Source organism: Pholis gunnellus (assembly GCF_910591455.1).
Source record: "Pholis gunnellus genome assembly, chromosome: 10".
Classification (NCBI taxonomy): Eukaryota; Metazoa; Chordata; class Actinopteri; order Perciformes; family Pholidae; genus Pholis; species Pholis gunnellus.
Window position 1 is genome coordinate 25,453,695 of NC_136537.1, and position 19,434 is coordinate 25,473,128.

At 38.3% G+C, this 19,434-nt stretch overlaps 1 protein-coding gene across 1 annotated transcript; it reads left to right on the forward strand.

Moving 5' to 3' along the window:
* Positions 1-18,155, forward strand: ccdc69 (coiled-coil domain containing 69). Its single transcript, XM_079167414.1, has 9 exons — positions 1-111; positions 7,766-7,823; positions 10,592-10,761; positions 11,868-11,955; positions 12,609-12,682; positions 13,052-13,153; positions 13,820-13,939; positions 14,038-14,135; positions 14,690-18,155. The coding sequence occupies exons 1-9, from the start codon at positions 91-93 to the stop codon at positions 14,856-14,858; spliced, it is 900 nt and encodes a 299-aa protein (XP_079023540.1). The 5' UTR covers positions 1-90; the 3' UTR covers positions 14,859-18,155.
* Positions 18,156-19,434: the final 1,279 nt, after the last annotated feature.

Sequence of the window (19,434 nt, forward strand, 5' to 3'; positions counted from 1 at the left end):
CAACAGAGAGGCGAAGAAGAAGAAAACGAAGAAGAAGAGGAAGAGGAGCAGTGAGCGGCTTGTAACCGACAGCAGAGCTCCGGAGGAGGAATGGGCTGCAGCCACAGCAAGGTGAGCCCCACTAAACACTAAACACGGTAGAAAACAGTAGAGTCCGGTAGAACTCTGTCTGTGCAGGAGGAAGTTCATTAGCATGCGGCTTCTTCTTCTTCTTCTTCGGCTTCAAAACGTGCCGTGAATGAGCTCCGGATAATAATGGACCCACCAAAACACAGCGAGATTTAATCATAATCAATTCAAACTAAACTATTGTTGTTTTTATCGCCAGTCAGACAAAGAAAGTCTTTAAGGTTTAAAAGAAATAAAACTAACAGAGTGAACGTGAACGTTACTTTTCTTCTTCTCTGAACATCTGTTTCTAATCTACCGTTTGAATCTGTTCTCACGAGCTGCAGGAGATACTGAGTTTATATGAAGTTTACACGGTTTAATGTAGTTTATCACAAGCTTTAATCTCCTTTAGTGTCTGTAGAATACTCTTTAGTGGAGATAAAGTCTGTTTTTATGAGTTTACTGTGATTTCTACTCACTTATGACACGTTTTAATCTCCTTTATCATCTCTAAATTCATCTTAATTTAAGTTCAAATGTGTTTTTATGAGTTTACTGTGATTTTTACTCACTTATGACACGTGTTAATCTCCTTTATTATCTTTAAATCAATGTGAATTTGAGGTGTAGTGTATTTTTAAGAGTTTACAATGAGACTCTACGGATATCTGTGTATCTGTGTACACGGAGTCATAATCCTGAAACCTTATGACATGTCTGGCTGTGATAAGATTAATATAGATATGAGTTATTATTCTTTATATTTCTAAAGATCTAAAACTCTTTATTTGTCAGTTGGGAGTTCATGTATTTAGTGAAGTCACTGTGATTCATTTTAATGACTTTAACACAGAGAGGGAAACGTTCAGCTGTTGTCTTCACGGTTATTGATAGAAAGTGACGGAGCGGCTTCATGTGGCTCACTGGGGGGGGGGGGGCATTTAAAATCATTTCTAAATACTTTAAGTTAAAGATTCACAGACGTGTTCTCGTGTCTGAGGATGCAGAGATGATCACATCAGTTATTGTTTGTTTCATCACTTCTGTTGTTTGTTGTTTTCTTCTCTAACAAACAAACAAACAAACTCACTCGTTTGTCTTCAGAAAGTAAAGAGACACGTTTCTGTTTCCACAAGAAGTTTAACTCTCGTCTTTGACAAAAGAAATAGATTTAAAGTAGTTTGGAGTAGAGATGATGTCGAGAAGATCAGAAGGAGAAACATCATGGAGGACTCGGACATCAACAGGTTTATATGAACACATATGTTCAGAGAAGCTGTTTGAAGGAATGAAAGAGGTCCAACACGTCCTCCACCTCTGGACCACGCTGAGAAACATCTGGTGGCTCCTGATGTTCACGTTCAGACGAGATGAACGACGTGTGAGGACGTCAAACAGATTATTAGTGTTGTCTTTTTCTGAATGATGCAGTGAGCTGAATAGTTGGTCGTTGTGTTGGACTTGTTTGTGGAGACGAGGTGTTGGATAGTTATTCATAATTATATCAAAATATAATGTAACGTTTTTAGAAAGCTTAATTTATTCACACACTGACATTAACAATAAAGTCTGTAGTTGTTTCTTTAATAAAATGGCAGAAAATATCTTTTGAATTTGTTTTAATGGACCAAATGTCCAAAAATAAATATAAAACATTCAGTTTATAACTTTCACGTCAGAGAAGCTGACTAAGCACTAATAAATAAATACATATACAAATATTTATATATAATAAATATCTATCTAACGTATTAAAGCATCAAAACATTTGCAGATTAATCGATCTACAGAAAATGTATCAACATTTGAGTTTAGGACTCGTTTCTCTTCACATTCACATAAAGCTGGATGAAGCTTATTGAACGGCATTCTGGGAAATGTAGTAAACCTCAACAGGAAGCATCTCCTTCCTGCTGGAATAAATGTGTTTATTAAACAAAAGATGTTTTAATAAACCAGTTAGTTTCCTGTCTGACCAGTTCGAGGACCGGTTACACAACATGAACTAAAGCTTCTAATGGTCTCAGAATAGAAGCGACTTAGAGGCTCAGAGTCTGAGCTGCTGCAGGAGATCAATGAACTACAACACACGCATTAATATCTACACATGTTCACACACGCATTAATATCTACACATGTTCACACACGCATTAATATCTACACAACACACGCATTAATATCTACACAACACATGCATTAATATCTACACAACACACGCATTAATATCTACACAACTCACGCATTAATATCTACACAACTCACGCATTAATATCTACACAACACACGCATTAATATCTACACAACACATGCATTAATATCTACACAACACACGCATTAATATCTACACAACTCACGCATTAATATCTACACAACACACGCATTAATATCTACACAACTCACGCATTAATATCTACTCATGTTCACACACGCATTAATATCTACACATGTTCACACAACACACGCATTAATATCTACACATGTTCACACACGCATTAATATCTACACATGTTCACACAACACACGCATTAATATCTACACATGTTCACACACGCATAATATCTACACATGTTCACACACACATTAATATCTACACATGTTCACACACGCATTAATATCTACACATGTTCACACACGCATAATATCTACACATGTTCACACAACACACGCATTAATATCTACACATGTTCACACATGCATAATATCTACACATGTTCACACACACATTAATATCTACACATGTTCACACACGCATTAATATCTACACATGTTCACACACGCATAATATCTACACATGTTCACACAACACACGCATTAATATCTACACATGTTCACACACGCATAATATCTACACATGTTCACACACGCATTAATATCTACACATGTTCACACACGCATTAATATCTACACAACACACGCATTAATATCTACACATGTTCACACATGCATTAATATTTAAACATGTTCACACAACACACGCTTTAATATCTTTTTTTACCTCTTAGAACACTTTGAAACATCTTTTGTTCCGTAAAGATCTTTAATTGTTTTTAAAAAGAATGATTTCAGATTTCTTAATATTTATTGACCGTCTACATTAGGGGTCACTAATAGGCGGACCGCGATCCGGACCCGGACCTAGACTCTGTTGGATCCGGACCCTGGATCTAAACCCATAGATAATTCAGAATTATTAACTTTTGACGAAGCGCTCCTATTTTAACCAGCGCAGCTTTTCTAGTCTTTACAGGAAACGCATCGACCAATCATATGCGTTGTTATACGTTCTGTTAACAGAGAGGAAGTAGAGCTGAACCAAGTTTAATAACCAGATAAAGTCTTATTAGAAGAGGAGAATATTATAATATCATGTTATATGTTGACATCACTTCACACCTGAATTAACTGAATTTAAAGCTTTAAAGTTAAATACATTTTTCTAAAATTAAGAACTTTATTTTCAGACGCACATTTTTTAAACAGCTTTCTGTTATGTATTTTATTTATTAATCCAGACTTTACTTGAAATCAGAATAATGGGTCTTGTGGCTAGTTAGCTAGCTAGCTTGTCCATCTTGTCAGCTCATCTTCATAACGAGTGTAGCATGAAAGCATGGTGGAATTATAAAGGTAGCTAGCTATCTAGCCAGCCGCTAAATTAGTAACATTTAGAAACTTGCTCTATCCACACACTCTTGTCACAGCGTAGGAAAGCGTTCTATCAGCAGATAAGAGACATCTTTGTTCGGATCATTTGCTCTAACCAGTGTAGCATGAAAGCATGGTGGGTTTAGCAAGCTAGCTAAGCAGCTAGCCGTCCGCTAGTTAGCTTGCTGGGTCCGCCTTGCTTTAGGGCCGCACTGGTTAAAGAACATAAGATCAACAGCGAGCTTCATCTCTCTAATAGTTTATCCTACATAGCAATCATCAACGGCGTCAATCAACGGCGTCATCTCTCTAATACTTTATCCTGCTGGGGATGTTAGCAGAAGGCTAAGCTAAACTATTAGCAACATAATTTTTCTCTCCATCACCGAAATACTTTGCCTCAAATCAAAGTTTATCGTCTCTATCGAATATTGATTCTGGCCTCCAACAACACAACAAGAGGACATTTTAACGTGTAACTTTAGCCCACGGAGGCGCTTCATGTTTAGCCTCCAGCTAACTTTGTGACGTATTCATGATGTTTACTAAAGTACTCGTGTTCATGTGGACGAGGCCTAAGAGACAAAAACGAGCTGTGTTGTGTTATTATTTTTCATGTGATGTTTTCAGCCTCGGGTTCTTTCTTGTGACTTTTTATTATTACACTGATGTTACCGTGGCAACCAAACTAAACATCACATTTGTTGTCTTTTTTTTGGCCATCGTTTATCCTACGAAATAATCAACACATGAACACCATCAGCAGATTATAAAGTATTGGTAGTAAAAGTACACATTCTGCTGTAATGAGCATGTTCCTGTTGTGGCTGCTTCAGGTGGAGATGCTTTGTACACAGCTAGTTTAGTCCAGTGGGTCTCAACATAAGGGTCGGGCCCCTCCAAAGGGTCACCAGATAAACCTGAGGGGTCCTGAGATGATTAGAAGAAAATGTGATTAATTTTTATACTTTTCTCCTATTTTTTGGGCCTGGAACTGATAATAAAATGATTATTATTATAACATATATTAATATGTATTATAAGCTTATGTGTTAAAATGTAAATCTGAATAATAACTATATTCATACAGCTAAATGCACCCTTTTTATAAAAATGTAGTGCAGTAAAAATGACGACATTTACGTCTTATGTGTAGAAGTATAAAGTACATAAAGTCTGCAGTGTGAACAAATTAAAACAAAGAGAACAGAATTTAAAGGACCTTATTTATCACCTCCCGACCTCCTGCAGGGCCCCGACCCCCATGTTGAGCACCGCTGCTCAGAAGCCACTTCCTGCCACAGAGCTGCAGCGAGCGGCGGTTTGTTTACTGCGTTCATGTGTTGTGTTTCTGAACTTTACCCGAAATATCAACCGGATACATCAACGTATCGATTATTGACGATCAATAGATTCATTCAATCGATGAGCTAAACAACAACATGATGAACTCTGGTTCCTCTCATGATGTTAAAGAGGGTTGTGGTTCAGCCTGTTGGTGGTCCAGTTGCATTGTGGGTAATGTAGGTGCCTTTTGATTAAGGAAGAAATAAACGTGTTGAATAATTTTAAAAAACACATCCTCTCCGGTTCTGCTGCGTCGATTTTGACAATATTACAGGAGTGCGTTGATGAATCTATGTAGTACTCTGTAGTACTGTAGTACTACACCGTGGGCCTAGTATTACCTCCTTAGTGGAGCCCAAATGTAGTTTTTAAAGAATGTGAAGAACAGTGGAAACGGACGATGCAAAATGTGAATATTCTGACATTTTGGGACTTGCTCTTATTTCTTCCTGAGAGTTAGATGTTGAGATCAATACGACTCTAATGACTTATTAACTCGTTATATCACGACTGTTTAATCCTTTTTATTTAATCTGGTAATCTGATTTAACATCCGGAGCTTTTTAGCAAGAGACCAGAGTACAGCCGAGAAACAAAGAAACGCTACGAACTCCATCAGAGACCATGTGAGAGTTTAAACTCGCTCAGGATCTTCAAATATTTAAACAGAACATTTTATCATGTAGCTGACTGTGTGTCTGTGTGTGTGTGTGTGTGTGTGTGTGTGTGTGTGTGTGTGTGTGTGTGTGTGTGTGTGTGTGTGTGTGTGTGTGTGTGTGTGTGTGTGTGTGTGTGTGTGTGTGTGTGTGTGTGTGTGTGTGTGTGTGTGTTGAGGTCAAAGCTCTTTGAGGATTTGCAGCATTAAAAATAGTTTTATTTTGTTGTTCTGTGGTTTTTCGGAGGGAAACATTCGTGACTGTTGTTCAGAAACACGACTCAGTCAAATCTTAACGCACAGAAATAAAACACTTATTTTTAAACTGTGTTTTTCACTTTCAGAGGAAGTCATCATCTCTGATGTCCCTCCACAATAAAAGTAATTTATTTTGATTACCTCTCGTTCTGTTGAAGTTCAGTCACATTAGCACCAGTTTCTCACGTCTCCTGGTTGTCAGTGGACACCGTGTGTTTCCTGTTTGCCTCAGAGGTCAGAGGTCACAGGTCAGAGGTCAGAGGTTTGTCACCGTGTGAATGTGGAACACTGACTCTCTGTTTGATAAGAGTCTCATTCTGGTGACGTGTCGGCATCCTGAGTAATGTCACAGACTCCACTTTAACTGAACTTTGAGATGTGACAGAAGTTTAATTTATTGATTTATCAGGTTTTTGATTCTCTGATTTTGTGTTTTTGAACAAAACAAGTTAATCCATGTGGACTTTGAACAAACGGCTCCTCTGATGTAACGAGCTTTATCTGAGCTCTGCTTCGTACAAACTGTGTTTCCACATTATTAATTAATCATTAATACATTAATCATTCAATCCCCCAATAATCTCAGAATGTTTCTACCCGGAGAACAAACCAGAGCGGCCGAAACGCTCGACAGCTGCAGGTTTGCTCAGCATCCGTAGAAGAAGAGCTGAATCCATCAGCCAATTAATCAATTAGCTCACTGATGGAGGATTAAAGCAGCACATCTCTACACGCAAACGTCTCACCAGGCGGAGAGAGAAGACGCTGTCCAGGTGCATTGTGGGAAATGTAGGATCCAGTGTTTGTGGGACTGAAATCTGCTGCTCAGATTAGGAACTTTCTGTTTTAAACCTGTGAAATAACAAAGAGTTCAACAATTTCAATGGTTGTTTAATTTAAATATTTTTTATTCAACATTTTTGCAGGATTAGCTGTTTTTTTCCTGTAGTTCTTGACTGTTTGTCGGACAAATCAAGACGTTTAATGACGTTTTCTTGACTAAACTATAGAAAAAATGATCAGTCAAACATTCTTAAAGGGTTAATTCATAAAAGAAGAAGTTTTTTGCTACTTTTATAACTAAACTTTTCGCTTCCTTTTACCTCTTTTAGTTTCGTTCGGTCATCACTCATCTGTATAAACTTGTGTTTTTAGATCAATGATTTCTGCAGAAACTGAACCTCTGACAGTGAAGTGCTGCACAATCACAGCAGAGGAGCCGCTGCTGTGATTTATGACGTTTTCTCTTTTAAAGCGAGGGCCCCGTAACGCCTGCAGGAACATATGCTTCTCCTCCCCCTCCTCCCCTCCTCCTCCTCCCCCTCCTCCTCCTCAGAGGTTTAAACAGACTCTCCTCGAGTCTCCTCCTGAACCCATCGACGTGTTTAAACCGGAGATATTTATTGTTTCAGCGCAGAGTTTAAATAAAGTTGGTGTCCAGTTTGCTGAGCAGAGTTTGGAAGTGTGTGTGTGTGTGTGTGTGTGTGTGTGTGTGTGTGTGTGTGTGTGTGTGTGTGTGTGTGTGTGTGTGTGTGTGTGTGTGTGTGTGTGTGTGTGTGTGTGTGTGTGTGTGTGTGTGTGTGTGTGTGTGTGTGTGTGCAGATGCAGACGTGGTTTAGGGTTCAGTCTCTCTTCAAACATGGAGTTCACCTCTAGTTTAAACTCAAACACACTGTTTTCATAGCTGCTCTGTTTGTCGATGGCGTCACCGAAACTTTCCTCTTCTTCTTCTCTTCCTGTCGTTATCAGAAGAAAAGCAAGAAGGGAGAGAAGAACCAGAAGGACCAGAGCCGCCGAGATGAAGGAGGTGAGTGTGTTAAATAAACACTGTGTGTGTGTGTGTGTGTGTGTGTGTGTGTGTGTTTCCTCCTCTGACTCTTTGTCACTTCCTGTTTCTGAACTAAATGTCGTGAGAATCAATCTGACAGAAGACAGTGAGATGAATATTTCTCTTCTTTTTTTTTAGATATATTTTATTTTATTAAAGAAAAACAACAACAGTGGCTCGATAACTAAACCAGCATTTAAAATAAATAAATAAAATAATTATTAAATATTAAAATGTAACATTTTAGTAGTAATTATAGTATTTATATTCCTATTTATGAATCAGCTTCCAATGTGATATATTTTTTATTAATACGTAGTATAATTTGGAATAATCTTTAATTATTATATTAATAAAAAGCTCATATTTTGGAGGATTTATTGTATTAAAACATGTCTGAACGGACAGCTTGTGTTATGATGTCATGTTGTTATAAACATGTTATAACAGTAGCGTGAGCAGCTGATCGTTGTCTTGTCACAACAGCTGACCGATGACGTTCAAACCGGCTGCATTCCATTTAGCTGAGTCAGTTCCAGGGTCCTGTTGTGGTTCTGGTTTTACTGGATCACTTGATGGAACTGAGCCAGTCGTTAAAAAAACAACGAGCTTCACCTTCGCCGTGAGAAAGAGCCGTCTGCAAAGCATTATGGGAGGTGTAGTGTCAAAACTATGAACATCTTGAAATCAAAATAAAATAAGAAATATATAAAAATAAGAAAAAAGAATAAAAAGAGACCATCAGAGAGAAGATGGTCTGTTTCTATATGGAGACCATATATATGCAGAGACCGGTCCACCGTGGACAGACCCGGATCCTCCAGCAGAGACCGGTCCACCGTGGACAGACCCAGATCTGGAGCTCCGGAGGGAGGAGGAGAGCTCAGGTCCCGGCAGCAGCATCTCCTCCTCCTCCTCCTCCTCGTCCTCCTCCAGGAGCAGAGCTTCTCCTCTCTGGGAGTCAACACCGACACCACGCTGCTGGAGACCCAGGACGTGTTGCTGGACCCGCTGGAGGGAAGGGAGGCACAGGAGAACCAGGACCAGGACTGAGAGGAGTAGCCTGTCAGACCTGCTGCAGTAACATGAGAGGTTTTAAAGGGACCCTGGTGCTCAGAGACACTACCACTGTAGTCCACGGGGTAAAAGTCAACTCAAAATAAAGTTCCTTGTTTTAGCTTTAAAGTGCGTTTCACACCTGAGGACATTCAGGAAAGAGTATCAAACCGCTCAGCAGTGGTTACAGGTACGTACCTGCTGCTGGATGAAGCATCTGCTGTGAAGCAGTGACTCACCGTCAGTCAGTTAACGCTCTCTGTTCTCATTTCCTCCCGTTTACGAGCAGGTTGTTGAGTTCAAACCGCTCATTTAAAACGCTGTCGTCATTCTTACAGTTACAGATGTTACAGGAAACGACTCTGGGAAACAGCTGGTTAGAAGTCGCTCAAGATGTCGCCGTTCGTGGGCTTTTCCAGCAGTTTGAGAAAGTAGTAAAATTTATAGAATGTTTTATTTCTTCTACACGTCGCATGTTTAGATATTTGTCATTTTATGGAACAAAGAATAATAATATCTACAAAAACGCAGTTCTAACATTAGGAACAGTGAATGTATATCTACTGAGGTGTTGTGTGTTTTATAAACCTTCATCACGAAACACACTCTAGTTGATTTTCACTCAATCACACATTCAAATACTCCAAATGTGGATTCATCCGCCGCTGAAAATAGTCCCCCAACTATTCCATCCTGTTTGTTTGATTACAAACTAGTGAGAAGTATTTTAATATTTTATATCATTAATGTCATTTTAATTATTTGTTTTTATTACATTTCTTATAAAAATATGATTTTATATTATCGTTTTTATTTTCATTCTTATTTTTAATTTGATAATTGGATTATTTTCTTCTCCTCCCTTTTCTTCTTCTTCTTCTCCTTTTCAGTGCTGTATTAGTACTTTTACAGTAACCGAGTATTTTGAGTGTCACTAGTACTTTTATTGTAAAAGGGTATTTTTACAGTATGGTATTCGTACTTTTACTTTAGCAAGCTTCAATTTCAAGTACTTAACATTTGAAGAGATTAGTTTATTAAAACAGTGTTTCAGTGTTTTGTTACTGAATTTACATACATTTTGGGATTCAAAAGATTTGTTAAAATATCAGTTTGAAGTGACTCCAGTCTGTAACTCAGGTCAAGTCACCTGTCCACCTGTTCACCTGTCACCTGTTCACTTGTCCACCTGTTTACCTGTCCACCTGTTCACCTGTTCACCTTTCACCTGTTCACCTGTCACCTGTCACCTGTCACCTGTTCACCTGTCACCTGTTCACTTGTCCACCTGTTTACCTGTCCACCTGTTCACCTGTTCACCTGTTCACCTGTCACCTGTTCACCTTTCACCTTTCACCTGTCACCTGTCACCTGTTCACCTGTCCACCTGTTCACCTGTTCACCTTTCACCTGTCCACCTGTTCACCTGTTCACCTGTTCACCTGTTCACCTGTCACCTGTTCACCTGTCACCTGTTCACCTGTTCACCTGTCACCTGTTCACCTGTCACCTGTTCACCTTTCACCTGTTCACCTGTCACCTGTTCACCTGTTCACCTTTCACCTGTTCACCTGTCCACCCGTTCACCTTTCACCCGTTCACCTGTCTACATGTCACCTGTTCACCTTTCACCTGTTCACCTGTCACCTGTCCACCTGTTCACCTTCATGTAACGGAGTCCTCCTCTGCAGGTAAACGGACGGCAGGTGAGCCGGACGTCTGTCTGGAGAAGCAGCTCGAGCGCTTTGAGTGGCAGCTGAGGATATTAAGGTCGGCCAATGGGAACCCGGAGAGGGCGGAGCTTCTGAGAGACCACGCGGACAAGGAGGTGTGCTCGCTCGTCCTGAGCCTCCTGGATAAGGTGAGGAGCTCCTCTATCAATCAAACTTTATTGATCTCTGATGACTGAGACACTTTTTGTCCTCGTCTTTGCGTGGACATGAAGTTTAAATCCAATAAGTGGAAATGTTAAAGAATAAAGATTTGATTTCAGTTGAGAAGAACAGTTAAATGTGCTGGGACACACAGCAAGAGGGAGATATATCTAATATGTTACTGTGTGGGAGAAGAATACAATAAGATGAAAGAAAAACATTTTTATAGGAATAAACTCGGTGCAGAAACTGAACCTCCTCTTAGATTAAATATTCAATATTCCGGTTTGTAATGACCTGTTTGAATAAAACATTAACATATTATTACAATATATTTTTAAACTATTTTATTTTAATTATTATTAACAAAAACATAATTACGATTTATTTTTTACTATTAATGTGTTTTTATACCGTATTTTATTATTATTAGCATCATTATTATTAACATTTTTATTATTTGTTTTTACTATTTTAATTTCTTGTTAAAAATAATATAATTTGATTTTATTGTTTTAATTTAATTTTTAATCCAATATTAAAATATTTATTATTCGTTTTATTGTTTTAATTTTATTATTATATATTTTTTATTTTCAATATTATTTTCAATATTAATATTTGGAACATATTCATTTCTTTTTATTATTTTAAATTTTCTATATGTAAAAAATATATATTGTTTTTTATTATTATTATTATTATTATTAAGGCGAGCAAAACTTGACACCCTTTAGTGATAACAGACAGTAAATAAATGATGACTCACGAGTCACATTAACACATGAAACTGATGTTTCTGGTGCAGCAGCTTCAACATCTGTTAGAACATTAATGAACATGAGTCACAGTCACATGATCAGAGACGTTATAACTCAGACAGCAGCTGTGCAGCATAAATAAACATCAGATCAACTTCTCTGATTACTGGTTTCTAGATGAACTACAGTGTGTCTGCAACGTTCACTCTCTCTGCACTTTAATTCATGTTTTTTAGGTTATTTAGTTTCAGTCCAGTTTCTTCAGGTTTCCCTCCTCACGATCAGAACGTCTTTACACTGAAACTCGTCTCTTATGTCATTTATTCTTTCAGGTGAAAACAGAGACGACGGACGATTTGAACGTCGTGCACGAACAGAAAAGTAAATCTGTGACTGAAGAACACGAGAGAAACGTGGAAGGTAACGAGTTCCAGACGCATGAAGAAGAGTTGTAGAAATAAATGATCGTACTGGTCTGGTACGACCTCATGGTATCAACAACAGTTTACATAACTCAATAACTTTATTAACGTCTGAATGAGACGTGGACACTCTGCATCATTTTGATTTGTTGTGATTTAAAACACATCAGGTTTAATCGCCCAGTTTTAAAGTCAGGTTTTATGAACAACTTTCCTTTGATTCTTCATGTAGAGACGAGCGTATGTGATGCTTTCACACAGAATCTCTTAGTGTCAGTATTCATGTCTGCACACCATGAAAAAACATTTTATCTATGTATTATATCGATATGTAGACTTTCACCAAAACAAGTCACTTAACATTTAAACAATCTGTGTTATAGTTTTGTTTCCGTCATCTTTCTGCTGTGTTTGTGTTTATGAACAGTAAAACTAAAGTTATCACGAATGATTTGTACATTTTTATAGGCACCTGTTTCATTTCTTGGGTGTTTCTTTCAGACTTTATTTTTTGTTAATAGTTGTGCTGAAAGAACAGGAAAGCGTGCATGTGGAGGGAGGAGAGTTTATCTGCTGAACAACAGAATGAATCAGCGCTGCAGGAGGTTTTGTGACGATAAAAATCTGTTTTTTTGTGTTTTTTTTCTGCAGAGCTGCGAAAGAAACTCGAACAAGAGAAAACTGAAGTGACTGAAAAGTTTCAGGCTGCTGAGAACGTCCTCAAGGTAAAAAACAAACCAAACATTAGATAATCAGAAGTAATGTCATTTCACCTCAGATGTAGAAGAACTTTACATTTCACCTGGTGGCCTATCGCGGTACTGCAGCGACTCTCAAATCATGTTCCCATAGACATAAAACTGTTGACCTTAAACTATAAACAAGGTAAATTATGACTCTTTCTGTTGTGATTTATTGAGCCACTGAGCTTTTATATTTGTAAAACTCAAGAAGTCAAGAAAAGAGCTTTAAAAATCTGTCACGTCAGCAAAATGTATGTCACACCCGCAGAATCAAACACTTTTCTGTGTTATGATGTTGTTTTAATTGCATCAGAGTTCCTGTATATGTGTTGTTTAATTAAATGAATGAAGGGTGAAGTGGAGCAGCTGACCGCAGATCTGCAGGTTTTTAAGGATCTGAAGAAGAGAGTGGAGGAGTCGACGTTTAAGAAAGACCTGCAGAGAAATATTCAGGTGTGTGACGGCGTCTTTGTTTACAGTCTGTTAAAGGATCTAATAATACTTTGTATTGTTATTGGAGAAGATTTGTGTATATATAAAATATAGATTCTGCTCCTGTCATCACTGACGTTGTAGAATCGGAAATGGAAGAAAATATTGTATCCGTCTGTGTTCACCCAGATCTCTAAGACACTTCATATTAGTACAGAGACCAGACAAAACTGTGTATACATGTATGTGTAATAACCATACAGTGCGAACAATAACCACGCTGCCGTATTCACGCCTAGATGACGTTATGTTGAGTGATAATGGAGCTGCTACAACGTTAGCGTAGCCTAGCATAGATCGATCCGGGCTCCATTCAGAAAACAAGCATTTTAAAAGCTGTTTGCTTGTCGTCTTGTGGAGAGAACTAACAAAACATGAATTCAGACTTTTTACAAATCAGCGTCGTCATGTCGTTATTTCTGCATCCTTTTTATCCGTTTATTAATGTTAAATCACCGAAAAATAGTTTATTTTGTGTTGGTACAGCTGCAGTAAACCAGTAAACGTGTGGTTTGTTAGATGCAGTGAATACTCCTCCGGATGATGTCATGAACTCAGACACAACAGCGTTTATTTTACAGAGATATCTGTAAGAGTGTTACAGTGTTTGTGCTTTGTGGCCTCCAGGCCCATGGCAGCCCAGGTGCATTCTGGGAGTCGGAGCAGGAGTCCCTGCTGTTTGTGATCGAGATGAAGAGCGAGCGCGTGCAGGAGCAGAGCAGGAAGCTGCAGCAGATGGACGATCTGGTAGGAAAACAGGAATATTTATACAAATCTCTCATGTGTTTAACGTTCTCTCCACTTCCTGATTATTCTTTTTTCTTCTTCTTCATCGTGATTCTCAGGTGGAGAAGAATCTGTCTCTGGAGGATCAGATCGTCCACATCCTGCAGCAGAACGAGGATCTGAGAGTCCGGATAGACAACTGTCAGACCCTCATTCAGTACGTGGTCCTCTTCTTCTTCTCTGAAACATAACAGCAGCTCAAAGAGCAGCAACGTGGCGCCACCTGGAGGACAAACAGCGTCTGCGTTGTGACACATTTTCAAAATAAAATGAGAATATTTATTAAGACGGTTTCAGAACTTTGACGGGATTAAAAAATTAGTTATATCTAATATTATCATATTATTATTTAATAAAAAAAACATATATTATTCTGTTTTGTTATCAAATAACATAAATACTTAAAGCATTTTTTTTTGTTTTAAATATATTTATTTATAGAAAGGAGAGCATCAATGTTACTTGGTAATGCACGATGACCCGAAACCTAAAGGTTTTATACAATTTATTGTAATAAAACTTCACAAATGATCATAATTCATTATTTAGGGAACCTTTTATGGGAGTTTTTTGTTTTTTTTATCGATCTCATTGGTAAAATATGAAGCTTATCAGATGATTTAAATCAGCAAAATGTCTCCAAAAGATCCTGCAGAAGTTTCAACTTTAAATACATTTATTTGAATCTCTCTTTTCTTTTGTGTTTCCCAGGCAGCTATCAAAGGAGCAGCAGGACCTGAAGGTGGCGCTGGAGAGGCAGGCCGTCATTAACCAGAAGCTATCTCAGGAAAAAGAGCAGCTGATGTTTAAACTGAGACACAGAGACTCGTGTCCGACCATCCACCTGCCCGCCATGATGCAGGAGATCGCCCCCAGGTGATCCTGTGTGTCCCTCAATGTAGATAAAAACCGGTCCAGGTAACTGGTTTTACGGCAACTAAAGCTGCTGGTCCCACCGACCTGGCTGTTAGAGGTTGCATTGTCTGCAGGTCTTGGGTTCAAGTCCCCAAGAGCTTTAAACTGGATCCACAACTCTGAATATTTCCCATTTTCACTGCATCTCCACTGGTAAGCGTTAGCACGCAGCTGAACAACAATGATTCCGGTCCCTGAAGTAGCATCTCAACAACTCTTAAAGCTACACCATCTGTACGGACCTCAAGACTATCTTCGGGTAACGGAGCGGCCAAAACAATCTGTTGTGTTTGTTTGTAATTAATTTCAAATGAGGAATATCCGTTGATTATTTGACGTTGTGATGGTTAAAACCTTTTTTGGGTTTTTTTTTTGTTCTGACAGATGGACGGATCAGTGTCCTTTGACGTAGTGACTACTTTGAGGGGCTAGTTAGCGAGCTAACGGGTAACCGATCAAAACTAAACAGCCACAATAGCCTACAAACTAGAAAATAAGTTTAGCGTAATTTATTCCAGACGTATTTGTGCAGAAACATTTCCTGCGTCTCTTTTTGCAGAGTTGGATAAAAAGCGGCTGGTTCAACACAACTAAATGTGATCGTTTTTTAGCGCTTTCTCGTTTGTGTTTCAATGGATTTTCGCAAGTTAGAGTTCGTTGAAACCTCCTTGAACAAATCCGTTAATCATGCCGATAGTTTAGCTGTTGTTAAAAAATGCTTGCGTGACCGGGCTGCTACCTTTCCGCTAACGTGCCTCACATAATAACTGATCATGTCGACGTAAAGTTCTAAGATAAAGCTAAAGATCTTCTGGTTGCAGAGCTATCGACAAAACCCTTCAAATCCTCCAAAAAAACAAAACAAACACTTGCTCAATGGCACACAGACGGTAGTTAAGAGGGAAAAAGAGCGCTAGTGAAGTAGTGAAGCTTTCAAGAAACACTTGATTTGTGTTTCCTCTTAATCTTGGACGACCACTTCAGGTACTTGACGGTTTCTCCAATAACTACCTGACTGGAGGTTGTTGTGAGGACGACTATAAGGAGTCAACAAGTATCTTAGAGATCCTCACAATTAAACTCAATCTTAAGTAATCAGTCAAGGATTATTCACAGTACATTCAATATACCTGGACGTGCTGCTAGAAAGTTCAAGTATTTAAAACCCTTTGGATTTACGAAACTATCGACAAACTAGAACAAAGCCGAACTGTAACGCAACTTTTATCAACTGTGATATTTCTGGTTCTGTTCATACCTGATGCCAAATGTTTTGTCTTTTTAATTGCAGTCAGTTTGCTTTTACTGATTTCCTTTTTTTGTGTGCCTTGCTGTAGGTTTCTCATTATGTGTCAGAACTTTATCACAACTTGATGTTATTGGTTTGCTGGAGTCAGCTGACACATTTCAATGTAGAGTTAACTCTTCATTCTGCTGTTGGGGGAAGACACCACTTCAGTTTCAGTGTTTATATGTTTATACACGGTATTAAAGAGCGGAAAAAGTAACTTTAGCCAGTTTTGTTTTGGGGGGTTTTAAACATGTCTTATGGACCTCAGATTCAATTAAACTCACATTTTGGTTTAATTCAGTATAAAAAAAATGATAGTGTTTTAGCATGCTAGCATCTTGGCAAATGGGGTGCCAGTCAGGAGATTCAGAGTAAAACCTTTTTTTAAGCGATCCCCTGATTCTTTCATGATTGCTACACACAGGTTTTTATCACCCAAGACTTCTGTATTCCTCTAGAACATATTGCAGAATCCTTGTGATCTTTCCTGTACTTTGAGATTAATGCTAACGTAAAATATTCTGCAGTTATACACAGTGGCGGCATGTTAACATGGCAAAATACTGAATGTTACACACTATTACACCACCATGTGACTATCCATTAGTTAGTAAAATGTTTGGTAACATGCTACCGTTAGCACGTTAGCGTTAAGCTTGGATTGGTAAAAGTTGAGTCCAGTGTTGAGCTCCACTCGTTCTCAAAACATTGGACTGTTATAAATTGTATTTAGTCATAAATGACAACCATTAAAATGAATCTTAGTGTTTTTAGCAGGTCTTAGATGTTACCCCACAATTTATGATGCAAGTTTTAGCAAGTTCTCGCAAATTGTGCGTTGCCATCTAGATAAAACCTTTTTAGCATGCTAGCACCTTGGCTCAAGGTGCCAATGTGTGTGTTAGCGTCAGCAATTAGCTCCAGTTAAAGCTCAAGTACAGATTAGTGGTAAAAGTTGAGTCCAGTTTTTATTTTCACTTGTGGTAAAAATTTACGGTGTTTCAAAAAAATGTTCACCCATTAAAGAATTTTCATTAAAGAAGCTAACGTGGATCTAACAAGTTTGGTGCCTGGTCACATCAGAATGTAACTAAGCAAAATTCACGGGCTTTGGTGACGTAGCTTACTCTTTGAGAGCTAGTTGACAGGCTACTGTGGCTAGTTGGCGAACTGATTATATGCTAGCTAGCCGCTAATAATCTGGCGCTAGCAAGCCAAAATAGCTCACAAAGTTAGCTGGGTCGCTAACAGTTAGCAAAGTATCAGCTAACAAACTCCTGTCTTTCAACTGCATTTTAAACTCCAGCAAAGCAGAGTAACTGTACAAAGTTACCGCCATTTTGACTCCTCAGCTAGCTCTGTTAGCAATTGAACTATTCATGGATTTTTTTCTTTCACTTTCAGGACCGAATCCACTAATCGCAGTAATTGCATAACGGTGAATTGATTTAGGTCAGAAATGTTTATTTTAAATGCTGGTGTGAGCCATTTCGACCAGCTATGTTTACTTTCAGGTTTCCATAATGTTACAAAACATATTTTAAGTTTTACATTAAGAACTACTCGATAAACAATCACAGAACAATAATCACTGTGTACATCTTGCCTTTTTAAAAAGCTTGATAACTGTCAGATATATTGTGTTACTTTTTAAAGATGTGAAAAATGTTGTCAGTTGAGTATTATTTTCCTCTTTTTCTTAAATGGATTTATGGGATGTGACGTATGTGTTGCCAAAAAACATTTGTCAGTGTTTTGACAACTCCTTCTCCTTTTGCACTAGCACTTTGACCAGTATTTAACCAGGGGTTTGTACGAGAGAGATTTCTGTTCCATGTTGTATAGTTTTGAATATTTTGGCTTCTTTCTTGTAAAAACTTATTTCATCTTTGCTTTGGTTGGATTTAAATCCAACAGGTTTGTTTTTTCCTTTTTTGTTTTTGGCTTGACTAAATAAAAAGCTGCAACTAAAACTGATCATTGAGTTTCATGTCTGTGTTTACAACGATTCTTATTAACCAAAAAACAATAAGCAGTGTAGTACGCTGCTGCTTTGTTCTCTACGTCCATAAACCCTGTTGCAGTGGCCGGACACAAAGGTTCATCATATTGACTATTTTCTTTTATCTTAAATTATATATATATTTAATCAGAGCATTTCTTTGCCATAAAACCTTATACTCCTGATGTGTTTTAAACCTGCACAATGTGGGTTTTTTATTGGACAGGAAACATCTAACTCCAGACAAAAAGAATATGTTTAATACCGTATAAGGTTGGCCAACTTATATTTTCTGAACTGGGTGCAAGTTTGGTGACTGAAATGTCAGTGGGATAGTCTTTTGTTTTTTGTATGGGTTGGTCCTGTCTTTCAAAGATGATGTGTATAGTAAAAGGCTACAGGGTGAAAATGAAAACTCATCAGTGCTTGTCCCTTGAACAAAGCTTTATGTAATGCATCTGTATGTCCTGTAGAGGGCAGTAGAGGACAGTGTGGACTGTTAGAGGTTTCATTTCAGGACAGTTCGCTCATGTTGCTGCTGCTGGGATCAAACCTGTGAACTTTGTACTACAGAACAACCTGAAGCGGCTCTGCGGGACACATTTCTACCATCAACTTGTCACAAAGCTTCTCTTACGTTTTACTTTCGTCCTCCTGAAACAGTCATCCCGTAGTTCACAGCTCAGTTATTAGTAAGTGAAGGACAGATCGTTATTTCAACACATGGGAACAAACTGGATCAACATCATGAGATCAAAACAAAGACTTGAAGCCCAAAATAGCTGTGAGAGAATTTTTTTTAGTGTGCGGGGGGCGCAACAGCTCATTAGTTGTTCAGAGAACTTTATTATTATTTTTATTATTATGTACTCCAGTTGATAATGAGAATGGTCGTGTGTGCGCATGAGTGTGTGCGTGCCAAAGACTGTATATAAGAAGAGGACTTAGTCACCGTAATGTCACCCATTGGTTTGTGGACGACAGTTTAAAGCTTCAAGTTCGGCATTTTAGCTGTCACCATCTTGGTTTTTGATCATCACCATCTTGGTTTCTGGTCGTCGCCATCTTGGTTTTTGGTCGTCGCCATCTTGGTTTTTGGTCGTCGCCATGTTGGTTTATGGTCGCCAGCTTGTATTTGGCCATAGCCATCTTGGTTTTTCTGCTCACCCTCTACGCTCCTCTGTAGCCAGAGACACAGTTATTCTGAGTCTTTTTATTGTGGATCAACCTCACTTTTATACCAGGTGG

What these genes read in the sequence shown, in the direction of transcription:
- ccdc69 (XM_079167414.1), top strand. Translation starts at nt 91, where the DNA reads ATGGGCTGCAGCCACAGCAAG. An exon ending in GAGCCGCCGAGATGAAGGAG is followed by an intron (nt 7,824 to 10,591) that starts GTGAGTGTGTTA and finishes CCTCCTCTGCAG; the next exon opens with GTAAACGGACGGCAGGTGAG. An exon ending in ACACGAGAGAAACGTGGAAG is followed by an intron (nt 11,956 to 12,608) that starts GTAACGAGTTCC and finishes TTTTTTCTGCAG; the next exon opens with AGCTGCGAAAGAAACTCGAA.